Genomic DNA, 27240 nt, shown 5'->3' on the forward strand with positions numbered 1-27240 from the left:
GTCCCATCCAACGTTAAATAATTAAATTTAATTGTCAAATTTTATCACATAATTTTTTACGGTTTGAAAAATGCCACCTCAATAAGGGATTTGTAGTAAACATTTTCCATTTGAAATTGGAGTTTTTGTTTTATTTTTTTCTTTCTTTTTTCTCTGCAGCCAATTTACCGTTTTGGCGTTTTCAATTTTCATTGAGCCCGAAACAAAGCCGAAGACACAAAGGGAACGCCAAAGGCCCTGTATCTAAAAGCCATGCCAACACGGCCTCTTCACTTCCATGCCTTTTCTCCGCCGCTATTCTACCTTTCCCTACCCTAATAGCCTCCGCGAACTCGAACCCACCACCACTCTCCCTTCACTCCCAACCCTCCTCAGAGCCTGCAAGACCTCCCTCCACCTCCACCAACTCCACGCCCACATCATCCGCAAAGGCCTAGAGCAAGACCACTTCGTCGTCAACCTCTTCGTCTCCCTCTGCAACTCTCTTTCCACCCTCTCCTACTCCACCAGCGTCTTCAACCGCGTTCTCAGACCCAATGCATTTCTCTGGAACTGCCTCATCAGAGGTTACTGCGAAAAGTCGCATCTCAGCGACACCGTTTCTGTCTTTATTCGCATGAAGAGAGAGGAGGGTGTGCCCGATAAGTACACGTATCCGTCGCTGATTAAATCGTGTTCGTGTGCGCGTGAGGTTAGGCTAGGGCGGGCCATTCATGGGTCGGCATTGAGGTGTGGGGCTGAAGGGGATGCCTACGTCAGGACGAGTTTGATTGACTTGTACGGGAAATGTAGAGAGATTGCGTGTGCTCGTAAGGTTTTCGATGACATGACTGAGAGAAATGTCGTTTCGTGGACGGCTATGGTTGTTGGGTATGTTACTGTTGGGGATTTGGAGGAGGCGAAGAGGCTGTTCGACGTTATGCCGGAGAGAAATGTTGTGTCGTGGAATGCAATTATTAGCGGGCTTGTGAAACTGGGTGACTTGAGGGGTGCTAAAAGGATATTTGATGAAATGCCCGAGAAGAATGCGGTTTCTTATACTACGATGATTGATGGGTATGCAAAGGCGGGTGACATGGTGTCCGCAAGGTTTTTGTTTGAGCAGGTCCCTGTTAGGGATATTGTTGCATGGTCGGCTTTGATATCGGGTTATGCTCAGAATGGTCAGCCTAACGAGGCGGTGAAAGTTTTTCTTGAAATGGAGTCGAGGGATGTTGAGCCTGATGAGTTTGTTTTCGTGAGCTTGATGTCGGCTTGTTCCCAAGTTGGTAGTTTGGATTTGGCTAAATGGGTTGATTCGTATCTGAGCAGAAGCGCAATTGATCTTCGTCAACCTCATATTGCTGCAGCTCTTGTTGACATGAATGCGAAGTGTGGAAATATGGAGAGGGCGACAGAGTTGTTTGAGGAGATGCCCCAGAAGGACCTAATCTCGTATTGTTCCATGATACAAGGGTTGTCCTATCATGGTCATGGGAACTGGGCTGTTGGTCTCTTCAATAGGATGCTAAACGAAGGGCTGGTTCCGGATGAGGTGGCCTTTACGGTCATCCTTACAGCATGTAGTCACGGTGGGCTTGTTGAGGAGGGTTGGCACTACTTCGAATCCATGAAAAATGAGTACTCTATCGATCCCTCTCCTAATCATTATGCTTGTATGGTTGATCTTCTCAGCAGATCAGGGAGGTTGAAAGCAGCTTATGAGCTTGTAAAATCAATGCCTGTGGAGCCACATGCTGGTGCCTGGGGTGCACTTCTTGGGGCCTGTAAGTTAGAGTGTGATATTGAATTGGGGGAGGTGATTGCAGCTCGCCTTCTTGAGATTGAGCCCTGTAATGCTGGTAATTATGTGCTGTTGTCCAACATCTATGCAGCAGCAGACCGGTGGTTGGATGTTTCTCTTGTGAGGGAGAAAATGAAGGCAAGAGGAGTTAGAAAAATCGCTGGTTGCAGTTGGATTTAGTTCAGGAGGCTGGGTTCTTTTGTATCTCTTCTCATGCAATGCCATGGTTTTGAAGATTTAGAGCTGCATTTCCTGGCTCCTTTTTACCGTGGAATTGTAGATTATGGAATCTAAACATGAATCCCAATTTATTGATGCGTAAAGAAAACCAAGATAAAGGCCTTCTATTTCGAAACTAGAGCTGCAATTTTCTGCACCTTGACGTAGCACAGAGGCATTTTGATTGCTAAGGTTCAAATTTTCACCTCAAATCAATGCAATTGTGATTCTTCCTCTGGAACCTTGTACGTTGGAGATTGAACCCAAGACATGGAAAATGCAGTTCAGCTACGGGATTGTTGTTGCGAGGAGATTCTAATTCTGAGTGATTTGCCTGGAAATTTTGTTCACTCGTGAGGTCGACTGGCAGCAAATAACTGTGGACTGGCGCTGCCTTAGTTTCTCCAAGATACTGTTACTTTAAGTTTAATATATTCAAGTTTTTCAATGGACAGCTCGGGCTGAAACCGATATTGGATTTTCACTCTCTCCAGACCAGAATTTGCTTGGATCTATCTTTAACAATCTTGATTGTAATGCTGCAAGATAGCAGTTAGTCCATCATGCATTGATATCTTCTGTTAAACATCCAGTGTTTACAAAATAGATAAAGCTGGATGTGCCATTTATTAAGATGAAGAAAAGGTTAATTAACCTAGTTTTCTTTTACCATGGTTTCTACTTTGGCTCTGAGTTTCAGTTCTGTTTGTTGGTTCTAGAGGAGTACGTTTGCCTGAAGGCATTCGACAGGCCAAACTTCTCAGATATTCTCTTCAAGTAGTGGTTGGAAAATCAGGATGGAGGCCTTAGAAAATCGGAATGGAGGTCCAGCTGGTGTAGACTCGTGGCAGTTCAAAGAAATTGAGGCATTTTTAATTTAAAATATTAGTATAATAAATTTTATATTGAATATTAAAAATGATTCTTCTAGCTTTTTGAAATGTAAAATTACTAATTAAATTTTGGAAAAACTTTATTTACTGCGCTCGATCTTTTATCACTTTGTAATTATATTCATAAACTTTAAAAAATGTTAGTTTGGCGTATCCATCTTTAACATTTTTTTCAATTTCTCCCCTCCGTTAGAATTTTTCGTTAAATCTTAGCAGAAGGGTGTCAAAATTTCTAAAATATCCATTTTTTGTAGAAAAAAAAAAAATGGGAAAAGATTGCAAGGATTTAAGCGTTGATAATAATTTAACAAAATTTACAAAAATATCCATAACTAAATATTTTTTATAAAAAATAAAATAAAAATATTTTGAAAATTTTAAGAGAATTTAACAAAATTTGCCAACAAGTCTAGGCCTACAGTAAGATCTAAACAGCCGATCCACAAAAGCATTTCACGGGTGTTTCCCTTTACTCTTAAAAGACCCTGAAAAGATTATGAATCAGTATGAAATAAGTTCCCTAGAATAGTAGAATGCGTCATATATCCCGTAGGATCACTGAGCATGGCAGCAAAGTTTATTTTTGTAAATATATGATTTTCCAATAGTTTATTTTTAGAAAGTACTCATACTTTCTTCAAATTATCATTCAATTTGTAATGTCTCCAAAACTCTCAATTAAAGTAACGTCCCTCCCAAACTATCGGAAATTGCAATTAATGTGCCCATTTTGTCTTACAAAAAGACCAAAATAAATAAATAAATAAATAAACCTTAAACATTCTACATATAAAAAAAATAGACAAATACCCTTGTAAATTAAAAAAATAAAAAATAAAAAATTAATGTTTTCTATTTTTTTTTTAATTTCCTTATAAGGGTATTTTTGTCATTTTTTGTACAAAGGAGTACATTCCAATTTTATGATTTTTTAGAAGGGACATTGGTTGAATTGAAAGTTCAGAAAAACATTACATGCAAATTGCATCCTAGTCTGAGGAGTGAGGAGTATGCATTCTTTTGCCTTTATTTCTCCATCCGTGGTCCATACCTTGTCAAGAAAAGGATTGCATTAATCCCAAATGTTTGTCAGCAATTTGTGATCGATCTAATGATGACACATTTCTTACTGCTATTACTGTTTTTTAATCGTTATTATAATTGTTCATATTCATTTTCATTTGTTTTTCGCAAAAGTGATGATTTCCCAGTAATTTATTTTCTGTGCGGGGTGGTATACCTTGTCAAGAAAAGGATTGGAATCCCAAATGTTTATGAGCAGTACAGATTTATTACTGTAATTATTTTTATTTTATTCATACATGGATGTTTCTTAGAGTTCTTCGTTTCGAGAAGCCAAAACAAACCCATGTTTCTTGCGAGGCTCGACAGCATGGTTGTCCAAGTACGAGATTGCCGCAGCAGCATGAAGTGATGCTCCTACTGGAAGAGCATCTTCATCAATAAAAAAGTAAGGAGAGTGCAAGTGGTGGTCTGATTTTAGGGTTTCATTCTTTGTCCCAACCACAAAAATTGCAGCGGCAGTTTTCTGGGAGAAAAAGCTGAAATCCTCCGCTCCCATGGTCACCGGGAAAATCTGAACATTGGGTTTCCCAAGCAGGATTTCACCAACCTTCTTCACGTGTTCATATAGTGCTTCATCGTTAACCATTACTGGATGAGGCATTGGCGTCTCCTCCTTGAAGTCCACCGTCGCACTGCATCGGTGCACGCCGGCTTGTGTCTCTATGACCTGTACGTAAGTTGAACGGAGTTAATATACTACTTTCGGTTTTGGTTGTTATTTAATTGTTTTGTTCTTACCGTGCACAACAATAATAAATAATATGAAATCAAAAAGAGAGAAAGCAAGAAAAAATTAAGACATAAATTTACGTAGTTCGGCAATGTGCCTACATCCACAAGAGTGCGGCTATTTCAATAATGATTTAAGGTTACAGCACAACATATTTATAACAAAACCCTAATATACGGACAAATATAAAAACCCCCAAAATACCATGTACCGTACCGGCTAACTAGTCACTATACTGATACTCTTGTATTACTCTCTATGCTCAAGAGAATATAAGCCACTTGTTCCAACATGTTTGTATTTCTACACTATCATTTTTGTTTTAAGTTTGTTGTTGGGAGTTCACCATTTTTCAGTTTTTTTATTAGATAAAAAAAAGGATGGACAATTATGAAGCCCAAACATTTACTTACCTCTTTGATCCTTTCCTGCATGTAGTAGAGACCTTCAGTCGTCAAGCTCCTAAAACTTCCTCCAAACTTCATAGAGTGTGGGATTACATTATGTGCTTGACCTCCATTTATGAACCCAACAGTAACTACCTATATGATTCAAAATGAATGGATCAGAATTTATTGGTTCTTTGTTGATGATACGAGTATGGCACTCTTGGGCTTTTGCTGTCAAGTGTTGACAGATTTTTTCAAATCCTGAACCATTCAAATTTCATGCTAACAGGATGATTGGTGGGATTATAGACAAATTTGATTCTAATAGAGATTTAGTTTTGACAAATCTGATTAGGAATGGTTGGAATATGAATGTGAATTATTTGATCCAATCATAACAGAGTAGATTTGTGTGTATATATGACATTAGGATCTATCGAACTAGCGCACCGGGATGAAACAAAATTAAAAAGGTTCAATCGATTGGAATAAAGAGCAGGAATTATACAAAATCTAGAGAGTTTGATCGATCATTTAGATCGTGATCAAATTAGTGCATCAGGATGATACAAAATTCAAAGAGTTTGGTCGATCCTTCAAACGTATCACGATCAAGACCAATGCACCGAAATGATATAAAATTCAAAGAGTTCGATCAATTGGACTAGTGCACCGAGATTGTACAAAATTTAAAAAGTTCGATCGTATCATGATCGATCGGACTAGTGCACCGAAATGATACAAAATTGAAAGAGTTTGATTGATCCTCTAATCGTATCCCTATCAATCGGAATAAATAATACAAAATCCAAATAATTTGATCCATCATTCGATCATATCACGATCAATCGGACTAGTGCACCGGGATGATCCAGAATCCAACGAGTTTGATCTATCCTTTGTTACCCCATAATTTATAATGAATTATTTCTTCGAGGAAAGGGAAGGAGAATAGACATACCCTGGCTTCAAGAGGATCAGTTTCTCGAGATACAATCTGTTGGAGAGCAAGAATTGAGAAGGCTGCTGCGATAATCGGGTCCCTAGTCTGATGTGGGCCTGCTGCATGCCCGCCTTTCCCTTGAATCGTGGCTGAGAAGTCCCAAGCACCGGCAAGAATTGGACCGGGACTCGAAGCAATGACACCAGTAGAAAATGCTGGATAAACATGTATACTCAAGATTGCATCGACGTCATCTAGAGCGCCATCTTGCAGCATATGGTAAGCACCGGCATAACCCTCTTCTCCTGGCTGGAAAACTAGTTTTACAGTTCCCTGAAAGAGATATGTTTTAAAGTAATTAGCAAACAAGAAAGTGGAATTGGTTGAAAAGAGTTCGGATTTGCCTTCAATTCATCTCTTTTGCTTTGAAGTAACTTGGCTGCTCCAAGTAGCATTGCTACATGGGAATCGTGACCACATGCGTGCATCTTGCCGTCGATCTTGCTCTTGTGCTCCCAGTCAACTAATTCCTTCGTTGATTTCAATGAACAGATACATGCAAAACAACAGACGGATAAATCGAGAAGAGAAGAAAAAAGTGAAACAGAGAGAAACAGAGTACCTGCAAGGGGAGGGCATCCATGTCAGCTCTGAGAGCGAAAACTGGTTTACCCCCAGACCCAATGGAAGCCACCACCCCAGTCTTGGCCACCGGCCACTTGTACTCAATCCCCAACGAGTCAAGCTCGGTCCTGATGAGTTGACTCGTCCTGTGCTCCTCAAAACCCAGCTCTGGGTACTCATGGATTCTCCTTCTCAACCCTCTCATCCATTCAAAAAACTCCGGCTTTCTCGCCGATTCCAGCAACTCCCGACTCAGCAACTCGAGCTCTGAGCCATAACCACTGTTAGCCTCCTCTAATGCCCAAGACTGGTATAAGAATGGTGATAGTATCAAGCACAGCATGAAACTGAAACCCATGGTTTGCATAGGATGTTGAGCAATGTTGTTGGACATCTAAACAAACTTATTTTGGAACCAAAGAGCTTCCGTGTGGGTTTTTTTGAAATTGCTTTTGTTGCTCAAATTTGTACACATTTGTGAGCAGGTTGTTCTTTCTATATTTCTATAGAGGTGCTGTAAATGCAGTACCTTTTCTTTTTTTTTTTTTTTTTTTTTTTTTAGCACCTAACCCTATTTCGTATTAGAATCTTTTCAAATTATTTGCTCGAATTAAAGAAAATTCGGACAGATGATTGTGAAAAACTACTTATGAAACCTACCTAATTGGATAGTAGCATAAGTTGATAAGTCTATTTAAGGACGGATTCAGAATTTTTTAATATAAAGCCAAAGCATAAACGAGAGGTTAAACTTAATTTTAATGGGGCTAAACTTAATTTTAGGCCTATAAATAAATAAGATTCATGTCCTCATTTATTACGATGTGGCATTGAATTTTGATCTACTGAATGGTGGAATTAGGATCCTCTCTAGTTGTACTTCAACCGGAGAGGAGCCGGTCTCTTATGTTGAGGGGTATTTTGGTAATTTTACTTCGTGTGAAATTACCAAAATACCCTTTAACATAAAGGACCGGCCCCTGATCTCTTTTTTCAATAACGTCCGTAAGGGTCACGGATCTAATTGCATTTGTTAATGATGTACGACTCAAAAGCATTAGCTTATCTTAAATGAGGATTTGTCGTGATCATAATTCCAATTTGAATTTGTTACGTAATTGCAATTTATTAGGTCCAATAATTGTTATTTCCACGGTTGAAGTGATTCAACGGCCTCAAGTGGGAGTCTCTCTCTTAGAAGATCTCTTGGAGGAATAAATTGTGAATTAATATGGTGTCCAAATAAAGATTTTGAATTTAAACTTTCTCTTTATTATTCACCTCTCGTTTCAATTAAATATTTTATGTGCGTAATTTAACGCTATAATTTTTTACTCTACTATCGTTGCTATTCGCATTTGGAAAGCAACTGTAAACTAGCCAAACTGTTTTTTATTATTATTTTTGCTTCTTTCTCTTCGACTACACCAATTCTCCTTCACTTTTGGATATAGGGTTATAATCGAGCCTAGTATTAAATGTTTAAGCTCTGTTTGTTTAATTTTTTTTTTTTTTTTTCAAACATGAGCCGAACTTGAACTTATCACCAAGTTAAATAATTAGATAAATTAATTTGAATTTTAAAGAATCTAATCTCGTGTCTATATGTTTGTCTTATAGAGTGTGTGTGTGTGTATATATATATATATTCATTACACACATATAGATACACAATCCCTCTCATATACACACAAATACACATAGATCAAGATTCACAATTATAATAATTCAAACTATATCTATTACATTACGAATAAAACTCAATTTTATCATTTTAAATACTTAAGATGTTCTCGTTATAAAGTTAAAAATAATACTATAAAAAATAAGAAAAATGAAGCTATACAAGTCGAGTCGAGTTTATAGGAATTCGGTTTGTTTAATAAACGAGCCTAAATTTATGTTAGAGCTTGGTTCCTTTATTAAACGAACCCAATGGTGGAGCCAAGATTTGAGTATGTGGGGCGAAATTAAAAATAAAAAAAAAGGGGGCAAAACTAAAAAAATAACTCCTCCCCTTAACATAAAATTTCAAATTAATCAACAATTGACTTTTTTTTTTTTTTTTTCTTTTTTTTTTTTAATTTTATAAAAATAAATCTAAAGATTAGTTAAGAATACTACTTCTTTCTTGTTAGATGAATGGTAGATAAAAACTATATTATGCAGCATTTTTCATTTTTTTATGCCTTAAAATAATTCTCTCTCTCTTTTTCAAATAAAATAATAGTTTACTCATAGAGAATATTAGTATAAATAAATGGGGTGAAAAGTATTTATTATTTTTCAAAAAAGAAAAAAACTTGTGATTTGACAACACGGTAATAAATCCTCTATAGATACTTACTACAATAATTCCCTTTATAAAACCTATGTAGACACAGTAATGTGATTTGACGACACATTTATGTTTCATCCAGAGATGACCATTAATTCCTTTTACCTTTTTTTTTTATCGTCAAGCTCTAAATTTCAGACAACACCTCTGCTTGGCCAAAACAGGAAAAAAGTTTTCAATTTGTTCACTTTGTTTCAGTGTTTCACTCTCTCTCTCTCTCTACTATTGGTGGCTTGGCGTGTTTGTTTTTAATATATTCTATTTTTTTTCAAAAATAAATAATATTTTATTTAACTTTTTCAAATTTTATCTCACGAAGTCAAACTTCGTAATTCGCGCAGTGAATTTAATAATATTCGGATTCAACACCCAAACGGACCTCTAAGGGTTTTTATCTAGTTCTGTGTGAGATGTCAACAGCCCTACAAACGACGAACACCTTGTAAACTCAATGAGCTTGGATATATCGGTAATGGTAGGGTTCATTTCTTATTTTTGGCTGGGTTTTGGCAAAGTGTTTTCTGCAAAACCCATCTTTCTTTCTTTTCTTTTTTTTTGTCTTTATTCGTAGTATCTACATACTCTTTCTCTCTCTCTCTCTACATTTTCCATGTACATGAATACTTTATAACTAGAAGAGTTGTTGAAGATGAGGGAGGGGGGAGGGGAATGCCCCCCTCTCGCCCCCCCTGGCTCCACCCTTGAACGAACCGATTACAAGTTGAATTTATACGATTCGAGTTCAAACTCTTTTTGAATAACTCATTCATTTATAACCCTACTTTTGAAAAAGAATATTCAAATGTCGCAAAGAAAGATTTAGACAATGTGATATGTGATATATGATGTTTTTGAGGAGTGAGTAGCTAAAGAAGAAATTAGCTAACCCTTATGATTTTTTTTTTTTTTTTTGGTTTACCTTTCAATAAGAGACACTCCAAGTATATGAACTATGTGCTTATAGTCCACACTAAAAAGGTTATTCTAAGTGTATTAGAATACTCCATGTGCTCGTATATAATTTGCTAACAATGTATTTAAAAGACTAAATGAAATTCAATAGGGATTGTTTTGCACTCGCCCCCGGCTCCAACCTTGAACGAACCGAATACAAGTTGAATTTATACTAGTCGAGTTCAAACTCTTTTTGAATAATTCATTCATTTATAACCCTACTTTTGAAAAAGAATATTCAAATGTTGCAAAGAAAGATTTAGACAATGTGATATGTGATGTTTTTGAGGAGTGAGTAGCTAAAAAAGAAATTAGCTAACCCTTACGATTTTTTTTTTTTTTTTGGTTTACCTTTCAATAAGAGACATTCCAAGTATATGAACTACGTGCTTATAGTCCACACTAAAAAGGTTAAAAGACTAAATGAAATTAAAAGACTAAATGAAATTCAATAGGGATTGTTTCTTTCAAAATCAATTTTCGAATTTGTCTCATCATTCCATTATTACTTCCTGGCAGACTTCAAGGTGTATTCTAACATATTCACATAATTTTAGTTTTTTTTTTTTTTTTTTTCACTGCTATTATTAAAATACACTTTTGGTTGTTCTCTCTTATGAAATTTACATTGATTTTCTTGACATCATCTTTTTGTTTCTCTAAATGGTCATATTTTGACAGAAACTACAACAAACCCAAGCTCCTGAAATACTCAATGAGCCTCAACAACATGGCCATCCAAGAATGATATTGCAACAGCAGCATGAAGAGCTGCTCCTATTGGAAAAGCCTCTTCATCAATAACAAAATAAGGAGAGTGCAATGGCTGATCTGATTTCAGAGTATAATTCCTTGTCCCAAGCCCAAACATTGTAGCAGCAATCTTCTGTGAGAAGAAGCTGAAATCCTCCGATCCTGTGCTCATTGGTACAAGCAGAACATTGGGTTCCCCAAGCAACGCCCCTCCAACTTTCTTTGCATCTTCATACAATGCTTCATCGTTAACCATTACCGGAATAGGCATTGGCGTGTCTTCCATGAAGTCCACCACTGCACTACATCGATGCACTGCTGCTTGTGCCTCTATAACCTGTAAGCCGAAAATACTAGATGATCACTGCTTGAGCTTTCTTCCAATTGAATGCTAACAATGGAAATTTCTTAAGCTCAGACAACAAAGTCCATGTTTTACCTCTTTAATTCTTTGCTGGATGTAGGAGAGACCTTCAGAGGTCAAGCTCCTGTAAGTTCCACCAAATCTCAGTGTCTCTGGACTAACATTTTCTGCTTTACCTCCCTCTATGAAACTCACTGTCACCACCTACATGGTTCAAAATTAACATATCACATTTATTGGCATCATGGGCTTGAAGATATAAACTCATCAAGTTCAATGCTATAAATCAGAAAAAAACTGTTGTGGTGGGTATCTGATCAAAACTAAAACTACCTGCTTGTTTGTTGGTCAAGAATCTGCACTGAAATTAATTATTATGTGACAATTATTTCAATGTTAGACAATCATATATTCATACTAAGAATTAGAACACAACAATTCAACAATTAATCTGTGCACATTATTATTTGCTGCAAATAACAATTGTTCGGAGTTGGATCTTTCTCTCTTTAGGTGGCTGTCAATGAGACAAACCTTTAATTATTCTCCAAGCTATATGTGAATAGAGTTTTTGCAATGTGTGGAGAGAACAGGGGACTTAGCATTTATATAGAAAAGTGCCTTCCTATCATAGACTCCTATCCTAATTAAGATTACTGACCTAATACAGTTTATCACATCTAATCGATTCCCATATAGCTAAGGTATATAAAACCCAGTAGACTTAGTGATCAGCCAATAATATTGAAGTTTCCTGTATATCATTATAAGCTACATGTTCAACCCCTTTCAGGAAAAAAAAAAAAAAAACCCACAATTAATTATCAAGCGGTGGAGTGGTGCATAAACTTATACCACTAAGAAAGCCATTGCATAAACCAAATTGTGAAAATGGAAGGGAAAGAAGTTTACTGTGGTTTCAAGAGGATCTGTCTCTCGAGAGACAATTTGTTGGAGAGCAAGGATTGAGAAGGCCGCTGCGAGAATCGGGTCTCTGTTCTTATGTGGGGCTGCTGCATGTCCACCTTTCCCTTTAATGGTGACTGAAAAGAGCCCAGCACCAGCAAGAAATGGACCAGGCCTTGAAGCAATAATGCCAGTGGGTATCGATGGCAGAACATGTAATGCGAAGATGGCGTTGATGTCCTCAAGAGCACCATCTTGCAACATGTAGTAAGCACCAGCATAACCCTCTTCTCCAGGCTGGAAAACAAGCTTCACGGTTCCCTTAAGAAAGTACATGTTGAAACAATATAATTATAGCACTCAACAAGGGAGGAAAAACTATGGATTTATTGTTCTTATTGTTGATTATGACAAACCTTTCAAATTTACCTTCAATTGGTCTCTTTTCCCTTGGAGTAATCTAGCCGCTCCAAGTAGCATTGCCACATGAGAATCGTGACCACAGGCGTGCATCCTGCCCTCAATGTTGCTCTTATGCTCCCACTCGACCAATTCCTTCCCGATGGTAAATGTGTAAAAGAGTTCTCAAAATCAGAGTATATTATGTATGTATAACATCTATGTTTATGGTTTGAGAATGTTTTAATTGGAACCTTTTTAAAGAGCCTCAAAAAAAGAGTCTCACACGAAAAATTGACATTTATAAGGCCCAACTCACGTCAAGCTCTTGCTTTAAAGTAAGCAATGTTTGGATATATACACACTTGTCTGTAGTGGTGCACTAGTGGCCCCTGGATGGCGCTCGGAGCGATCAGTTCATTTAATTAGAAACTCTGAGAGCGTTTTAGTTTGGTTGCTTCGTTGTATCGTGGAGAAATATTTGCCGTAAGGTAAAGCATACCAATTCATGAGAATTGGTGGGGGAAAATAATTAATTTATTAAGGAAAGCTACTAGTAGTAACGCACTTATGAGTATTTAATTTCCTGTTTTATCTTTCTGTTCTTGCAAAATGTTCGTTTCAAGGTTTCATACAATGAAAATATAACATCAAGTCTTGTGTGTGTAATTCAGACATGAAAACAAACAGGTGTGGCTGCTAGTGTGTGTGTGTAAGAGAGAGAGAGAGAGAGAGAGAGAGAGAGAGAGAGAGAGAGAGAGAGAGAGAGAGAAACCTGGAGAGGGAGGGCATCCATGTCAGCTCGGAGAGCAAAAACTGGTTTCCCACCGGACCCAATAGAAGCGACGACGCCTGTCTTGGCCACAGGCCACTTGTACTCAATCCCGAGAGAGTCCAGCTCGGCCCTGATGAGTTCACTCGTCTTGTGCTCCTCAAATCCCAGCTCTGGGTACTCGTGAATTCTCCTCCGAATCCCTCTCATCCACTCGAAGAACTCAAGATCCCTCGCCGACTCCAACAACTCACGAGTCAACGGCGGCCCGATCTCCGACCCCGTTTGAGCTTCCAAGCCCCATGTCTGGTACAAGAATACCGATGATAATAACAATAACAAGCATAAGATTAAGTCCATCGGGGAGACTCCCAGAAGATAGAGAGACCTTAATGGAAGATTTGGGGATCGATTTTACTGTTGGATTCACCAGGAGTGTACCATCAGACCGATCTTCGAAGCTCTAAAAAGTCAACTTCCCTAGTTACTAGCTATAACATTTTTTTTATTATGAATAAGAATTATTAATTATATAATATTATATTATATAAAAATGTTAATTGCCATTTTGATCGAAAACATTTAATTGTTAAAAAAAAAAAAATAAGAAAGAAAGAAAGAAAGAAAAGAAAGTGTTTTTAATCGAAAGCATATTATCTGCCAAAAAAACTCTAGTAAACAATGCCGATGTGGTAATACAATCAAAATTAATATTCTTTTAATTGAAATACCACATTAATTAAAATTAATACAAATCATTTAATTAATATTTTAATATTCTCTTTTTATGTATATGTTTAAACTCTTCATTAATAAGTAAGGCCTAACACGTGAAGTATTTAATTAAAATGAAAGATGAATGATGGAGACAATATTCAAACTTATGAAACTTTGCTCTAATATCATGTTGAATCGTCACTAGTTTCAAAAATTTAAACAGATAAATTTAATTATTTAATTAATATTCTAACACTCTTAAAATATTTATATGTATATAGCTTAAAAATTAAATTTAATTCTTATTAAAATTAAGCCTGACTTTTCATTCATGTTTTAACCTTAAATGAAAGGAACCGGATGGAAGAGGAGCCGGTTCCTTAAAAAGGAGGGGCAAAAATGTTTTCGGCTTTCATAAATGCTGCCATGCTGGTAGTGTTCTTGTATGCTATATATAGAAATGAAAATGATGTTCTACAATATTACCTCAATATTTACAAATTAAATATAATATTGACAGAAAATTGTGGGATTTAATTACATTGAGAATTGTAGGTAGTCGCATTATTTTCATCTCTTTGGTGAACCAGATAAAATTTGAAGAACAACAATATTCTGCGCGCTCTATGATTTTCCATGGCCAGAAAGGCAACAAATTCCGGCCGGTGATCCCTAACGAGTCTCGGTAAGATGGCCATCCAGGTAAGAAATGGCTACGGCGGCATGGAGAGCTGCTCCGATGGGAAGAACCTCCTCATCAATAACCAAGTACGGTGAGTGCAACCCTCCGCCTGATTTTAGGGTTTCATTTCCTGTCCCAATCATGAAAAATGCAGCTGGCATCTTCTGCGAGTAGAAGCTGAAGTCCTCCGCTCCCATAATCAGAGGAAGAAGGCGGACATTGGGTTCCCCAAGCAAACTTTCTCCAACCCTTTTTCCATGATTGTACATTGCTTCATCGTTGACAGTAGCTGGGTAAGGCTTCAATTTTTCCTCCATGAAGTCTACTGTACCAGTGCATCGATGCACTGCTGCTTGCATCTCAATCACCTGCTAATAAAAATTTTAACCACAATTTTCCATCTCAAATGGTATATTTAGGCTAAAAGAGTAATTACTCCCTGGCCTACTCATATATATACTTCCTCCCTAAGGTGTTAATCTCTCTACCAACTTGAACAAATTTAGCAGTCTAATTTGGGGAAAGGAAGAGCATTTTCTCGAAGTTTTTTGAGTGCTAGCAGCCTATTTGTTCATTTCCTAATATGATTTTCAAATTTTCAGCCACAGTTTTGTAGCCCAAACAATGATTGGATTCAAGCAACATGTTTGATTTTTTTGATAAACGTGAACTTTTTTTTCCTAGAACTTTGAACTGCAAACTTAAAATACCTCTTTAATTCTTTGCATAAGGTAGGATAGACCTTCTGAAGTCATGCTCCGGAGAGTGCCTCCAAATCTCACTGTCTCTGGGATTACATTTCCTGCTTGGCCACCCTCAATGAACCCAACAGAGACCACCTGTAAATTGTAGGATATTAACCAAAATATTTGCCTTTAGATTTCTACATCTCAGGCTGTGGTTCATTAATTAAAACCGTGCACTAACAGAAATTCTGATAGAAGATTAGAACAAGTCTTTATGCATGTGATTAATGCTATTCTTCACGCTTATTTATTATACAGACTGAAGTAACGTATTTTAAGTTACTAATATGAAGAGTGTGAAAATAACATTGCTCTACTTTGTATGCATTGTTCATCCGAATAGAATAAGAAACAAATTGAGTAAGAATATTCTTCATACCCATTTCACTCCAGCTGAAATTGCATAGTTTAAATGGCTTTTCATGTCAGTCACTTAAAAAAAAAAAAAAATTCGCTTAAGATACGTCATGTCAACCGATGTGAAATGAATATGAAAAATATCATCACTCAAATAGAATGCTTCAAGAAGGATCATTATACAGTTCAAGAATGTAAGGAAACCTACCAAGGCCTCTAGAGGATCCGTTTCTCGGGAGATAATCTGTTGGAGCGAAATGATAGCCAGTGATGCTGCAAGAACTGGATCTCTAGTTGCATGGGGCGCTGCGGCATGCCCACCCTTCCCTCGAATTGTGGCCAAAAACCTTGCAGAGCCAGCAAGCATTGGACCTGGTCTCGAACCAATTGTGCCAGTGGCTAATTCTGGTGCAACATGTAATCCAAAAATGGCTTGAATCTTATCAAGCGCCCCCTCTTTTAGCATATGAAAAGCTCCGGCATGACCCTCTTCTCCAGGTTGGAAAACAAGCTTAACAGTGCCCTTTGAAACACAGTTTGAAATCAAGAAAAAAACTTCTAATTCCTGATATTTGTTCGTAGATATTTTTGCGTGACTGTTTTATTTACCTTTAATTCAGTGCTTCTTTGCTGAAGTAATTTGGCGGCTCCAAGCAGCATTGTTACATGAGCATCATGGCCGCAAGCATGCATTTTGCCAGGGTTCTTGCTCTTGTACTCCCACTCTACCAATTCCTTCCAAATGAAAATGATGAATTGAATCAATTAATTTTTTTAAGAAAGAAGTATGCAAAACAACTCATTCATTCCTGCATGGATATTACAATTAGAACAAAAGTTTAAACACCTATATTAATTGTTATATAGAAACTTGTAACATTCATACTCTTTTTCTACAAATACTCAAATAGAGTCTTATATGTTAGAGGATAAAAGAAGCAGCTCACTTCTCCTCAAGACCAGCCTCAAAATCAGCCAAAGGACTCTACATTTCATGTTGACCAGCCGGCCTGTGAACAATAGCATAGCAGCAGACTTCAGCACAATTTCCTCCTGGATTCCTGCTGCCCAATATGGTCTCCATGTTTCCTGGATTCATCTCTGCTCCTCAAACTGAGCATACACCTTTTTCCTCTTTTATAGCATCTCATGTTCTCTCATTTTCTGTTGTTGTAAAACCCTCGTACTAGCTTCCCAAACTAGTGTACATGTAACTCTATAAATAACAGCTTTTATCTGGCTTTGGTTACTTAACCGAACCAGTTCATCTACTAAATCTTTCATTATATAGCCAACAAAAAAAAGTTTTACTGCATGAATGTAAATCTTAAACCGAACCACTTTAAAATATGTCTTTCTTTCTTTTATATCTTCATATTATTATTAGTTCTCATAAAATTTGTACAAGATGCTCATCCGCCGAACATGTCCTTTATTCCTATATTTATTTATATGGCTCCAGCGGATTGATTGAAGAAACCATTGTTCCTGTCCTACTTGCAAGAGAAACAAATAAAAAACCCAAGTGGAGTACCAAATGCGAAACCATCATCCCAACGTGATTATATTAGAAGTTCTTCTTTTGTTAATTTTGTTCTTTAGAAAATAACGAGGTTTTTAAAATCACCATTAAACTTGTAATTAATTATTATTAAATTTTGATAAAATGATGACTTGTAAAATTATTCTACCTCAACATAAGACAAAATGCTAAAACACTAAGTTTCAAAAAAGTTGGCTGACCTCAACAAATACTGTAAACACACGGAGGTTGATTAATTCTAAAAATGAAGATATGGGCGACTGAAATCTGAAGCTTTGAAGTTCAGCAATCCCAATATCCCCTATCATCCTCAATTCAAGCAGTTCAAGCATCAACTATCCTTCTAGAGGAAAAGAAAGCATCAAATATACTTTAATTATCTTTATTTTTCTAACGAGAGAGAGAGAGGGAGAGAACCTGGATAGGGAGAGCATCCATGTCAGCCCGAAGAGCAAACCAGGGGTGCACCCCGGACCCAACAGAAGCAACAAGGCCGGTCTTGGCAACCGGCGACGAGTACTTGATCCCCAGCGACTCCAACTCCGATCTAATAAGTTGACTCGTCTCGTACTCCTCAAACGCCAACTCCGGGTTCTCGTGGATTCTCCTCCGAACCCTTCTCAACCAATCCGAGAACTCCGCCTCCCTCGCCGATTCCAACAACTCCCGAGTCAGTCGACTCAATTCCGATCCCGAACCACTCCCCATACCCCATTTTATATGATACACAAGCGTTGACAACAGCAAGACGAAACGCAGCCACTCCATGGGAACAGAGAGGGGATCGATATATGCTGGAAACCTGTGACCTGTACTCGAACAAATCATGGTTTCGTGGGTAACTCTATCACGTCGCAATCGAAAGAGAATCCACGCCTTGCTGGAATTTTGACCCGGATTGGTTCAAGCCGGCTCGGACCTACGTGTTTTTGGTTTTTTTTCCTGCGGTTGGACCAATCCTGTCCAGCACTGACGTAATTTAAAGAGTTGGCGTAATTTGGTCGCTTTTATATTTAATTAGTGGGATAATAAAAAAATATAAATTTATTAAAAAAATAAATAAATAAACTTATTTTTTTAAAAAAAAAAAACCAAATAAAAAAAGAAAAAAGAAAAAAGAGAAGGCAAGGGGTGGTGGCGCGCTGCGGGCCACCCCCATAGGCAAGGGGTGGCCTGTTTTGAATTTGAATTTGAATTTTTTTAAAAAAATAAGTATAAACACATTATTTTTTAATATATATATTTTTTATTAAGATGGACATATGTCGCCATCTTATTAGCGACACGTGGTGCTGACGTGTCATTTAACAGAATATGTCAAAAAATTTAATGGAATTTGACGCCAGAGATCGATTTGTAATTATTACTAATTACAAGGACTTCTCATGAACTTTTTAAACCATAGAGAGTGAAAATAATTTTGGCATATCACAGGGACCAATGGTGCAATTATCCCTTAATTAGCATATGATTGACCCATTATCTTCGAAACACACTTATGCTCACTTTTAGTTTGTGATTTTAAAAAAATATAGATTTAAAAATGTATGATTTAAAAAAATAATTTTTAAATACGTAGTTAAGTATTTAGCAAAATTATAGTTTGGCATTTAAAATCACAGGTTAGCTATTAAAATTTTACGTTTTCAAAAAAAATCATCTTGGCTGTGATTTGAAAATGCAGTTTTTTGCATTTTCAAATTATAATTTTTTAAAAACCGAATTTCCAAACGACTCATTTTCTAGGATTTGGACGTTTAAAATCGCATTTTTTGTCCACGAAATTGCAATCTCAAACGCACTCTTAGTATTGAGGATTAGGATCTCTTATTTAAATTATTTTAAAATTGTATTAGATTCTTAAATTACGTTATTTAGGTTTTTTTGTTTTATTTATTATTATTATTATTATTTTTATGTTTGTAAGGGTTAGTTTGGTTTACGATTTGAAAATGTGATTTTTAAAACTTCAGTGTTTAACAAAATCACAGTTTAGTCTTTTAAATTGCAATTTATTCTTTAAAATTGTATTTTTTTAAAAAAAAAAAAAAAAAAAAAACCTTCGTACCTGCGGTTTAAAAACATAGAAAAACGTTTTCAAAACACAATTTTTGTGATTTAGTTTAAAATTATACTTTTTATCTACGAAATCACAACGTCAAACGCACCATAAATCCAAACTTTTAGATGACATCGTGCAAGACTTGAACAAACCCTGGTTCAAAATGTCTGCTCTCAGTCCTCTTGATTTGAAGCTTAAAAATGATGGTGGTGCTAAAGCGTGAAGGAAATAGTATTTTGATGAGTTGGAAGTATGATTAGGGAAAGCAAATTAATAATGTTCAATTGGTGGTTTTGGTTTTGGTTTGGGCTACCCATATGACCCAAATATTAACCCACTAATTTGAGTCCACTTAATAGTTGAAGCACATGATCCTCTCCCACACCATTTTTTGGCCATTTTCATGCCCAATGGGCCCCGTGCCCCGAACTTCATGCACATGGCATGTTGTAATGTGAACGAACATGGGATGAATCGCCCAAAAAACAATAATCATGCAGGAACTGATGGTGAGCAGTTGATAGCAACCCACATCTAGGTAAAGAAAATTTTTGGTATTTTCTCAAAACTACCCTATTATATTTTGAGGAAAAATTGCACCATTGATTCTTGTGGTTGGCCTAACTGACAAATCGCTTCCGGTGGTATCAAAATAAATTTAGAGATCCGTATAATTAGCCTAATTTACAAATCACTCCCTATAATCAAATTACGTTCAATTTTTTTTTGACAGATCCCGTTACCCGCGAATAAGCTCCTTTACTTAATTTCTTTCTCTTTTATAGGTAATTTCGATTAATATTCCAGCACGATTAAAATTGTTCATCATGGGCTTGTAAACCGTTCGCTACCAGGCACCAGACCGTAGAAGCCCAAGTAATAGAATTGAAGGAAGGAAGAGCCAATGAACAAAATTTAATTACATATAAAAAAAAAAAAAAAAAAAAAAAAAACCTTTTTTCTGTCTTCTTCTCCTTCTCTACATGTTTGTCTCCTTTGCTCATTGTCACCATATACAGTAAGTCAACCAAAAGAAACAAGCAAAACAAAAAACAAAAGACATGAAAAATGTCACCATGTTTCTGTCTTCTCTTCATTCGTACTTTCATAGTGAATGTGACACGATATTGTTTGCTATTTTCTTCGTGTTCAACTCTTTTATTCTCAATTAGAAAAATAAAAAATAAAATAAAAAAACTCTTTTATTCTCCATACAAAGCAGGGAAGGAGAAGGAGACAAAACTAAGTTTGAAGGTGTTAGGAGTCTTGGGATTTCCTATGCCTTGGATTTGATGGCTAAGATAATTGGTTGTCCACTTGTCCCATCCCAATCAATTAAGAAGTATAATAAAATTAAATTGGATAACAATCAAAATTAGTGTTCGGGCCGCTAAAAAAGGTTATTTTTATAAGTAATTCTATAAGTTTATCTTGTGTCCTTTAAAAAATGATGTGACTTTTAAAATCACCATTAAATCTGTGATTGATCACTATTGAATTTTGATCAAATAGTAATTTTTAAAGTCACCTCATTTTTAAAGTGACACATTAGAAACTTCTAGAATTACATTCAATTTTTATCAAATTTTATAATTATTTTTTTATTTTTTTAAAAAAAATTTAAAACAAAAGCATTATTTTGCAAACTTTCAATCGCATCTACCAAGTACATGCAGGGGCGGGGCCACCTTGTGCCTTGGGCGGCTTGACACCCTCAAGGCCCAAGGTGGTCCCCAAAAAAAAAAAAAAAGATTTTCCCTAAATTTTTTATTTTCTTTTTAGTTTTGGTTCCCACAATTTTTTTTTTTATTTTTTTTTTTTAATTTGACCCGCCAATTTCCAATTCTAGCTCTGTCCCGGCCTACATGCATGCATCATGTTACAATAAGTACCGGCTCCACAAGGAATGTGTTAAGTACTGGCTCTGTCCGCCCATCAACCAGACACGACCATCAACCAGACACGAACTATACATCCACAGAATCTAGCTAGGGACGGTGGGACAACAAATATCGTGTCTAGCTTGGATCTTCAGGCTTTTCCTTAATTTCCTTGACGTGTATAGTTGTATTGTTGGTAATTCTTCTTGTAATTAGGGTACTATTCTGATCATCGACAACTATTTCCGATAAGCTTCTTCTTTTCCCTCTTTCATTTTTTTCTTGTATTTGTTATGAGACACGTGTTTCATACCTAACATGTTCAATTTTAACTGAAATTGGACCTAGCCAAACCCCTTTACTAGATTGGATTAATATATGTTTATATTAAGACAAAAGTTATAAGAACTTAACAGATAAGGTCACAAGAGTTATAAGCACTCAAGAGACAAGAGTTATAAAACGATAAATTAAATTTATTGTTGTTAATGTATAAATAGAAGAGACTTGTAATATTTAGATTATGTTTCTATAAAGAGAGTCTTGGATACAATCAAACGAATCAAGGAAAGATGTAGCCAACAAAAAGGCTTTGACGTATGAATGTAGATCATAGGCCGAACCATCTTAATTGTGTCTCTCTTTCTTATGCTCCGTTTGTTTTTGCGTAAAATGATTTCTATAAAATAATTTCGACGTTTTATGGTGTTTGGTAAGGGTGAAAATAATGGTCAACGAAAATTATTTTTAGTTTGACCATAAAAGCTTCTTTAATTTTTGAAAAACGATTTATGGTTTTAAAAACCATAAATTATTTTCCGAAATTAAACTCTCTATCTTTGTACGCACGTTTGATATCCGATTGCCAGAATCCGGCAATGGTTGGTCGTCGGAATCTAGGCGGTGCTGGAATCCAACCACCAGAATACTGTCGGCACCGAAATTCAGCAACAACCGGCTGGCCACCATCCCTAGATGCCAGCGGACCAGATTCCAGCCGAAACTGGCCGAAATCCGGCCGGATCTTGCCAAAATGGCCTAGATGCGGACGAATCTGGCCAAAATGGTCGGGATCCGGTCAGATCTGACCGAATCTGGAGGAAATGGCCTTATCTTGGCCAAAATGGCCGGGATCCGGTCGGATCTGACCGGAACCTACCAAACATGCTCGTCGGAATTAGGCAATGGCGACCGGACGTTGCCGGATTTCGGTGGTAGTTGCATTTTCGCCTTTCATAATTTTTTCATGCGAAGCAAACGTCGAAAAATATTTTCGAGAAAATTATTTTTTCTGAAAATAATTTCATCGAAAATATTTTACGTCGAAACAAACATAGCATTATTCTCATCTATTTGCTATATTATGTGTTTTACATAGTATTAGAGCTTTGTGTTCTTACAATACATTAATATATATATATATATATATATATATATATATATATATATATATATATATATATATATATATATATATATATCCATTTTCCAGCTCCATGTGAGTCATGTGACGCAGTTGTTGGGATGTATTATTATTATTATTATTATTATTATATATAATTTCTTGGGATGTAATTAATCAATACTTTAGGTCAAGTTGTACAAAAACTTTGGACCCACTTGCCGTCCATAGCTCCCATATATTATGGACTATGCCCTGACTTCGATCACATGGTTGAAGATGCTTTTCGTTTTCGAAATTTGTTAATGAATTCATCGAGTCGAATGGTATATCCACATCCCATTGTTTATTAAGGTTACCTAAAATATAGGGAAGCAAAAAGACAAAGGTGAAAAAAAAAAAAAAAAAACACTTCCAATCACATACAGTGGCGACTCGTAGTTGATTTTACGGTGGGGTTGAAGAGATAAGATAGAGGGTGGGGTTGAAGAGATAAGATAGAGAGAGGAAGGGAAAGATTTGGGGAGGAAAATGGTTTTGAGGACAAAAAATGAGTATGGCTGGTTTCAAAATCAGATATTTTTTTTTTTTTTTTTTTATTTTTTTACAAAAAAAAAAATTATTAAAAGGGAAAAGACCATTTTCGCGTAGGAAAAGGCCGGGCAGTAAGCCGTCCCCTGCCTATCATTACTCCTGTTTTGGTTTAGCGGTTTTTAAAACAAGTAATATGACAAAAATAGTAACTTTAAAATTTAGTCGATGAAAATATGATCTTTAAAATTATAGTTAAGTGTATGATACAATTTATAAAAACAGTGTTTTATATATATATTTCTTACAAATTAAAGAATATAACTCGGTCTCTACAAATGTTATGTGTTCATTGAGCATGTAAAAATCACATTTTCTTTTTATTAATGCTATTAAAAAGTATGTGAGAAGCACTCCTCACATGCTAAAGGACAAATGACAATTTTAAAGATTTAGTTTGGAAAAAATAAATTTACAACTCAATTTGTAGGAAATATTTATAATTCTTTTTTTTTTTTTTTCTCAATTGAGCTTTTAAAACCGTGTATTTTTTAAAATATACCTCCTTGCTTGCTGAAAATACGTGAATGTTCTCATATTTGCAAACTGCCATTTTTTAAAAAATACACTTTCAAATGAGACATTTTTTGTAAGAACAAAATTAAAGAAAAAAAAAAAAAACGCGTTTAGCCTACAAAATTAAAAGCAAAACTCACTCTTGCACAAATGATGTAATATATGACCCAATATTTATACGAAAATTCATAAACATCTGAAAATTGTAACTTCTTTACATGTACCTTAACAGCTAAAAAAGGACATGCATTATCTAATATCTATAATAAAAAAATAAAATAAAAAGAACATGCATGTGGAAAAAATTTGGAAAAAGATAATATATGCTTTTTAAAATTATTATTCAATTGACAATGTTTGTCACAAATTTTAAATTGAGAAAATGTCTTCAAAATATCAAAAATTTGTCAATATTTATTCAAAGCCAATAAAAAGACAAAAATACTTATAAATTTAGAAGAAAAAGAATAAAAGAATAAAAAAAACAACAACAACAAAACAACAAAAAGCCCCCCACCCTGCTTTTTCCGTTTTTTATTTTAATTTTTAGTGAATTTTTATTTTTAATTTTAGGAAAAAATTATTGTTGTCATTAAAAAGAATTTGATCATTTTTTTATGGTTTAACGTAAAGTATGAGTGCAGTGTGAGAATACCTCGACTTTTCCCAAAATATTTTAAATGAGACAAGGCACATGGTCCTGGTACATGTGGGAGCCACATCATTATCTATAAATTTAAGGTCCCGCCCCACTTATCGTGTCATGATTTCCAATTTCTACGAGTCAGAACTCGATCAGAAGTAACTCGGAGTGATGGCGGCCAGTTCATTGCTCTCAGCTGTAACAAGAAGGTTAGGGACACATGCTTAATAAAACTTACTTAATTTTCAGTAATCTTTGTTCATGTTTTTGCTATCTAATTAGCTTCCTATACACGACGACCCTTCCGATTATTAATTAATTACCATAGCTTACAAAGTTTTTGTTTTCTAAGTCAAATCTGTGGTTTCTCTGCAACCAGCTGCTCGATCTTATAATTAGGAGGGTTGGTCCTCAAGCAAGCAGTTGTATGCAGTTACCATCTGGAACATATTCATCACTTTCCAAAAGGTTATTCTTGTCCTAATTAATCTCTTTTATTTTCAGATTAATATCTTCTCAAATTATTTGTTTGAATTTAAAAAAAAAAAAATCATTTGGAATTTTCTCCATTTTTTGTCAACGTTTGGAATCAACGGCTTAGATTTGTTGGAGGGGGGCTACTTTCATCTCAGGTTTGCCATTTAATGTTAACAAGGGAGAGGTAAGTTGTTGCGATCTAGAAATTATTGACTTTCCATTTGGGATATATATATAGAGATTTGCGAAATTTAGAGAAAAGGCTAGCTGTTCGTCATTATTTCGAAAATTAATGAATTGAAAATGATGGCTGGATGTAATGTCTTACTTCTTTAAGCCAAGCCCACCTGGTAATCCAGTAATCCTACTCCAGGTTTGTATCCATATATCTATTTAGTCCACCAAAAATGAATTGATCGATAAAGGTTTTTTCCAATTGGGTTTGGAGGATTTTTTTCACTCAATTTATTGAATTAATATATCTTCTTCAAACATGTAATTTTTAAAAATACAAATAAAAATTACATGTTCTAAAATAGATATCAGTTTGATATATAGATCTGTCTCCAACCCAGTTTCAGAAAAACTGACCCAAGAAGGAAGTAAGCTTTTATATATATATATATATATATATATATATATATATATATTGATGAACTTCTCCATGTAAAAAACTATTTCTGATAAGCTGCTTCTTCTTCTTCTTCCATTTTTTCCTTGTATTTTTTATGAAACACGTATCTCAAATCAACATGTTCAATTTTAACTGGAACTCGACCGAGCCAAACCCCTTAACTAGATTGGATTAATACATGTTCATTATAAAAAATAAACAAACCAAATACCTATTTACCAGCTAGCTCCATGTGACGCAGCTTAATTAATTCAGTAATATATATAAGATGTTGATCGAGGAAGCAACAAATATTTATCTGCATACTTGACCAAAGATCCCCCAAAACCAATTATTTTGATTCCCATCGATCTTTTATGTCTGTCTTTACTAGAACCCAACTTTATTAATATATATTTTATCTTTAAGATATGATAAGAACCGCCAATATATGCTGTCGGTCCAACCAAAAAAAGGCAGTACTTGTTGGTCTGAAGACTGAGACCAATATGGTTTTTCATTCTTTAGCTTGTAGGATTTTATTATTATTATTATAATTACTTGGGATGTAATCAATACTTTAGGTCAAGTTGTACAAAAACTTGAAGTAACTCTCTTTCTCTCTCTCTCTCTCTCTCTCTCTCTCTCTCTCTCTCTCTCTCTCTCTCTCTCTCTCAGTCTGTGTACGTGCAATGGCGACCATTACTCTCAGCTGTCACAAGAAGGTTAATATATAACACATGTTTATTTAACTTCTTAATTTTCAGTTATCTTTGTTCATGTTTATGTCCTTGATTCAAGACAATCGCCAATTAAAGACATAATGATCTCATGAGTAGAGAGATGTTAGATTTCAAACACACCCCCGAGCCCGATTTATGTCCTTGAAGATCGAATATGTAGAATGTTCTTTTATCTAAAATATAGATGACATGACCAGTTCAAGTCCAATTTGTGTAGGCTAGAGGGAAAAGTGGCATTAATAACCGGAGGAGCCAGCGGCATCGGCGAATGCACCGCCAAAGTCTTCGCCCAACATGGAGCCAAAGTCGTAATCGCCGACATCCAAGATGAGCTGGGGCATGCAGTCAACGAGGCTCTGGGGCCATCAAACTCACTCTACGTCCACTGCGATGTCACTGACGAAGCCCACATAAAAAACGCAGTGGAGAAAGCTGTGGATACCTACGGAAAGCTGGACATAATGTTCAACAATGCTGGCATAGCCGACGACAACAAGGCACGCATCATCGACAACGAAAAGTCGGATTTCGAGCGCGTTCTTAGCGTCAACGTCACCGGCGTTTTCCTCGGCATTAAGCATGCGGCGCAGGCAATGATTCCGGCCCGGAGCGGCAGCATTATTTCAAGTGCTAGCATAAGCTCAAATATAGGAGGAGCAGCTTCGCATGCATATGCATGCTCAAAGCATGCTGTCTTGGGGCTTACAAAGAATGCCGCGGTTGAGCTAGGGCAATTTGGCATTAGGGTCAACTGCTTGTCACCCTATGCGCTTGCAACACCTTTAGCAAGGAAATTTGTTGGGCTTGATGATGAGGGGCTTGAGAATGTGATGAACTCACTTGCCAACCTGAAGGGTGTGACCCTTAAGGCAGAAGATGTTGCGAATGCTGCTCTTTATTTAGCTAGCAATGAATCGAGGTATGTGAGTGGACACAATCTCTTCATAGATGGCGGCTTCAGCATTCATAACTCAGCATTCCAAATTTTTCAGTACCCAGATTCTTGATTATATTATCCTCTATTACAAGCTTGTTTTGAAAGGCAGCTAAGGTGTTTTTCGATTCAGAAAGTATTTTGACATGACATAAAGATGAAAATTTATTTTGTGTTTTAA

General features: G+C 36.0%; 5 protein-coding genes across 6 annotated transcripts; 2 read left to right on the forward strand and 3 right to left on the reverse strand.

Moving 5' to 3' along the window:
* The first annotated feature begins 205 nt into the window (after positions 1 to 205).
* On the forward strand, positions 206 to 2669 carry LOC133872375 (putative pentatricopeptide repeat-containing protein At5g37570). The gene has a single exon (XM_062309875.1). It carries the CDS (start codon positions 278 to 280, stop codon positions 1961 to 1963), a length of 1686 nt encoding a protein of 561 aa, XP_062165859.1. The 5' UTR covers positions 206 to 277; the 3' UTR covers positions 1964 to 2669.
* Positions 2670 to 4184: 1515 nt separating this feature from the next.
* LOC133873148 (IAA-amino acid hydrolase ILR1-like) lies at positions 4185 to 7158 on the reverse strand. 2 transcript variants are annotated; one of them, XM_062310877.1, is made up of 5 exons: positions 6666 to 7158; positions 6448 to 6573; positions 6062 to 6376; positions 5125 to 5253; positions 4185 to 4648 (listed from the first exon to the last, which is right to left on the reverse strand). In XM_062310877.1, exons 1-5 carry the CDS (start codon positions 7059 to 7061, stop codon positions 4229 to 4231), a joined length of 1386 nt encoding a protein of 461 aa, XP_062166861.1. In that variant the 5' UTR covers positions 7062 to 7158; the 3' UTR covers positions 4185 to 4228. The 2 variants fall into 2 exon arrangements, with proteins under 2 accessions (XP_062166861.1, XP_062166862.1); XM_062310878.1 differs by lacking the exon at positions 6448 to 6573.
* Positions 7159 to 10401: 3243 nt separating this feature from the next.
* LOC133873730 (IAA-amino acid hydrolase ILR1-like) lies at positions 10402 to 13629 on the reverse strand. The gene is made up of 5 exons (XM_062311476.1): positions 13157 to 13629; positions 12412 to 12537; positions 11989 to 12303; positions 11152 to 11280; positions 10402 to 11049 (listed from the first exon to the last, which is right to left on the reverse strand). Exons 1-5 carry the CDS (start codon positions 13511 to 13513, stop codon positions 10672 to 10674), a joined length of 1305 nt encoding a protein of 434 aa, XP_062167460.1. The 5' UTR covers positions 13514 to 13629; the 3' UTR covers positions 10402 to 10671.
* A 651-nt stretch (positions 13630 to 14280) lies between these two features.
* LOC133873537 (IAA-amino acid hydrolase ILR1-like 3) lies at positions 14281 to 18123 on the reverse strand. Its single transcript, XM_062311252.1, has 5 exons — positions 17616 to 18123; positions 16265 to 16390; positions 15864 to 16178; positions 15263 to 15391; positions 14281 to 14920 (listed from the first exon to the last, which is right to left on the reverse strand). Exons 1-5 carry the CDS (start codon positions 18024 to 18026, stop codon positions 14543 to 14545), a joined length of 1359 nt encoding a protein of 452 aa, XP_062167236.1. The 5' UTR covers positions 18027 to 18123; the 3' UTR covers positions 14281 to 14542.
* Positions 18124 to 24397: 6274 nt separating this feature from the next.
* LOC133872401 (secoisolariciresinol dehydrogenase-like) lies at positions 24398 to 27240 on the forward strand. The gene is made up of 2 exons (XM_062309907.1): positions 24398 to 24501; positions 26343 to 27240. The coding sequence occupies exons 1-2, from the start codon at positions 24464 to 24466 to the stop codon at positions 27130 to 27132; spliced, it is 828 nt and encodes a 275-aa protein (XP_062165891.1). The 5' UTR covers positions 24398 to 24463; the 3' UTR covers positions 27133 to 27240.

Source organism: Alnus glutinosa, chromosome 7 (genome assembly GCF_958979055.1).
Source record: "Alnus glutinosa chromosome 7, dhAlnGlut1.1, whole genome shotgun sequence".
In the NCBI taxonomy this organism is placed as follows: domain Eukaryota; kingdom Viridiplantae; phylum Streptophyta; class Magnoliopsida; order Fagales; family Betulaceae; genus Alnus; species Alnus glutinosa.

What these genes read in the sequence shown, in the direction of transcription:
- LOC133872375 (XM_062309875.1), top strand. Translation starts at nt 278, where the DNA reads ATGCCTTTTCTCCGCCGCTATTCTACCTTTCCCTACCCTAATAGCCTC.
- LOC133873148 (XM_062310877.1), bottom strand. Translation starts at nt 7,061, where the DNA reads ATGTCCAACAACATTGCTCAACATCCTATGCAAACCATGGGTTTCAGT. An exon ending in TGGATGCCCTCCCCTTGCAG is followed by an intron (nt 6,574 to 6,665) that starts GTACTCTGTTTC and finishes AAATCAACGAAG; the next exon opens with GAATTAGTTGACTGGGAGCA. An exon ending in CTGATCCTCTTGAAGCCAGG is followed by an intron (nt 5,254 to 6,061) that starts GTATGTCTATTC and finishes TGAATCATATAG; the next exon opens with GTAGTTACTGTTGGGTTCAT.
- LOC133873730 (XM_062311476.1), bottom strand. Translation starts at nt 13,513, where the DNA reads ATGGACTTAATCTTATGCTTGTTATTGTTATTATCATCGGTATTCTTG. An exon ending in TGGATGCCCTCCCTCTCCAG is followed by an intron (nt 12,538 to 13,156) that starts GTTTCTCTCTCT and finishes ACCATCGGGAAG; the next exon opens with GAATTGGTCGAGTGGGAGCA. An exon ending in TCCAGCAAAGAATTAAAGAG is followed by an intron (nt 11,050 to 11,151) that starts GTAAAACATGGA and finishes TTCGGCTTACAG; the next exon opens with GTTATAGAGGCACAAGCAGC.
- LOC133873537 (XM_062311252.1), bottom strand. Translation starts at nt 18,026, where the DNA reads ATGATTTGTTCGAGTACAGGTCACAGGTTTCCAGCATATATCGATCCC. An exon ending in AAAGAAGCACTGAATTAAAG is followed by an intron (nt 16,179 to 16,264) that starts GTAAATAAAACA and finishes TGTGTTTCAAAG; the next exon opens with GGCACTGTTAAGCTTGTTTT. An exon ending in CGGATCCTCTAGAGGCCTTG is followed by an intron (nt 15,392 to 15,863) that starts GTAGGTTTCCTT and finishes TACAATTTACAG; the next exon opens with GTGGTCTCTGTTGGGTTCAT.
- LOC133872401 (XM_062309907.1), top strand. Translation starts at nt 24,464, where the DNA reads ATGGCGGCCAGTTCATTGCTCTCAGCTGTAACAAGAAG. An exon ending in CTCTCAGCTGTAACAAGAAG is followed by an intron (nt 24,502 to 26,342) that starts GTTAGGGACACA and finishes CAATTTGTGTAG; the next exon opens with GCTAGAGGGAAAAGTGGCAT.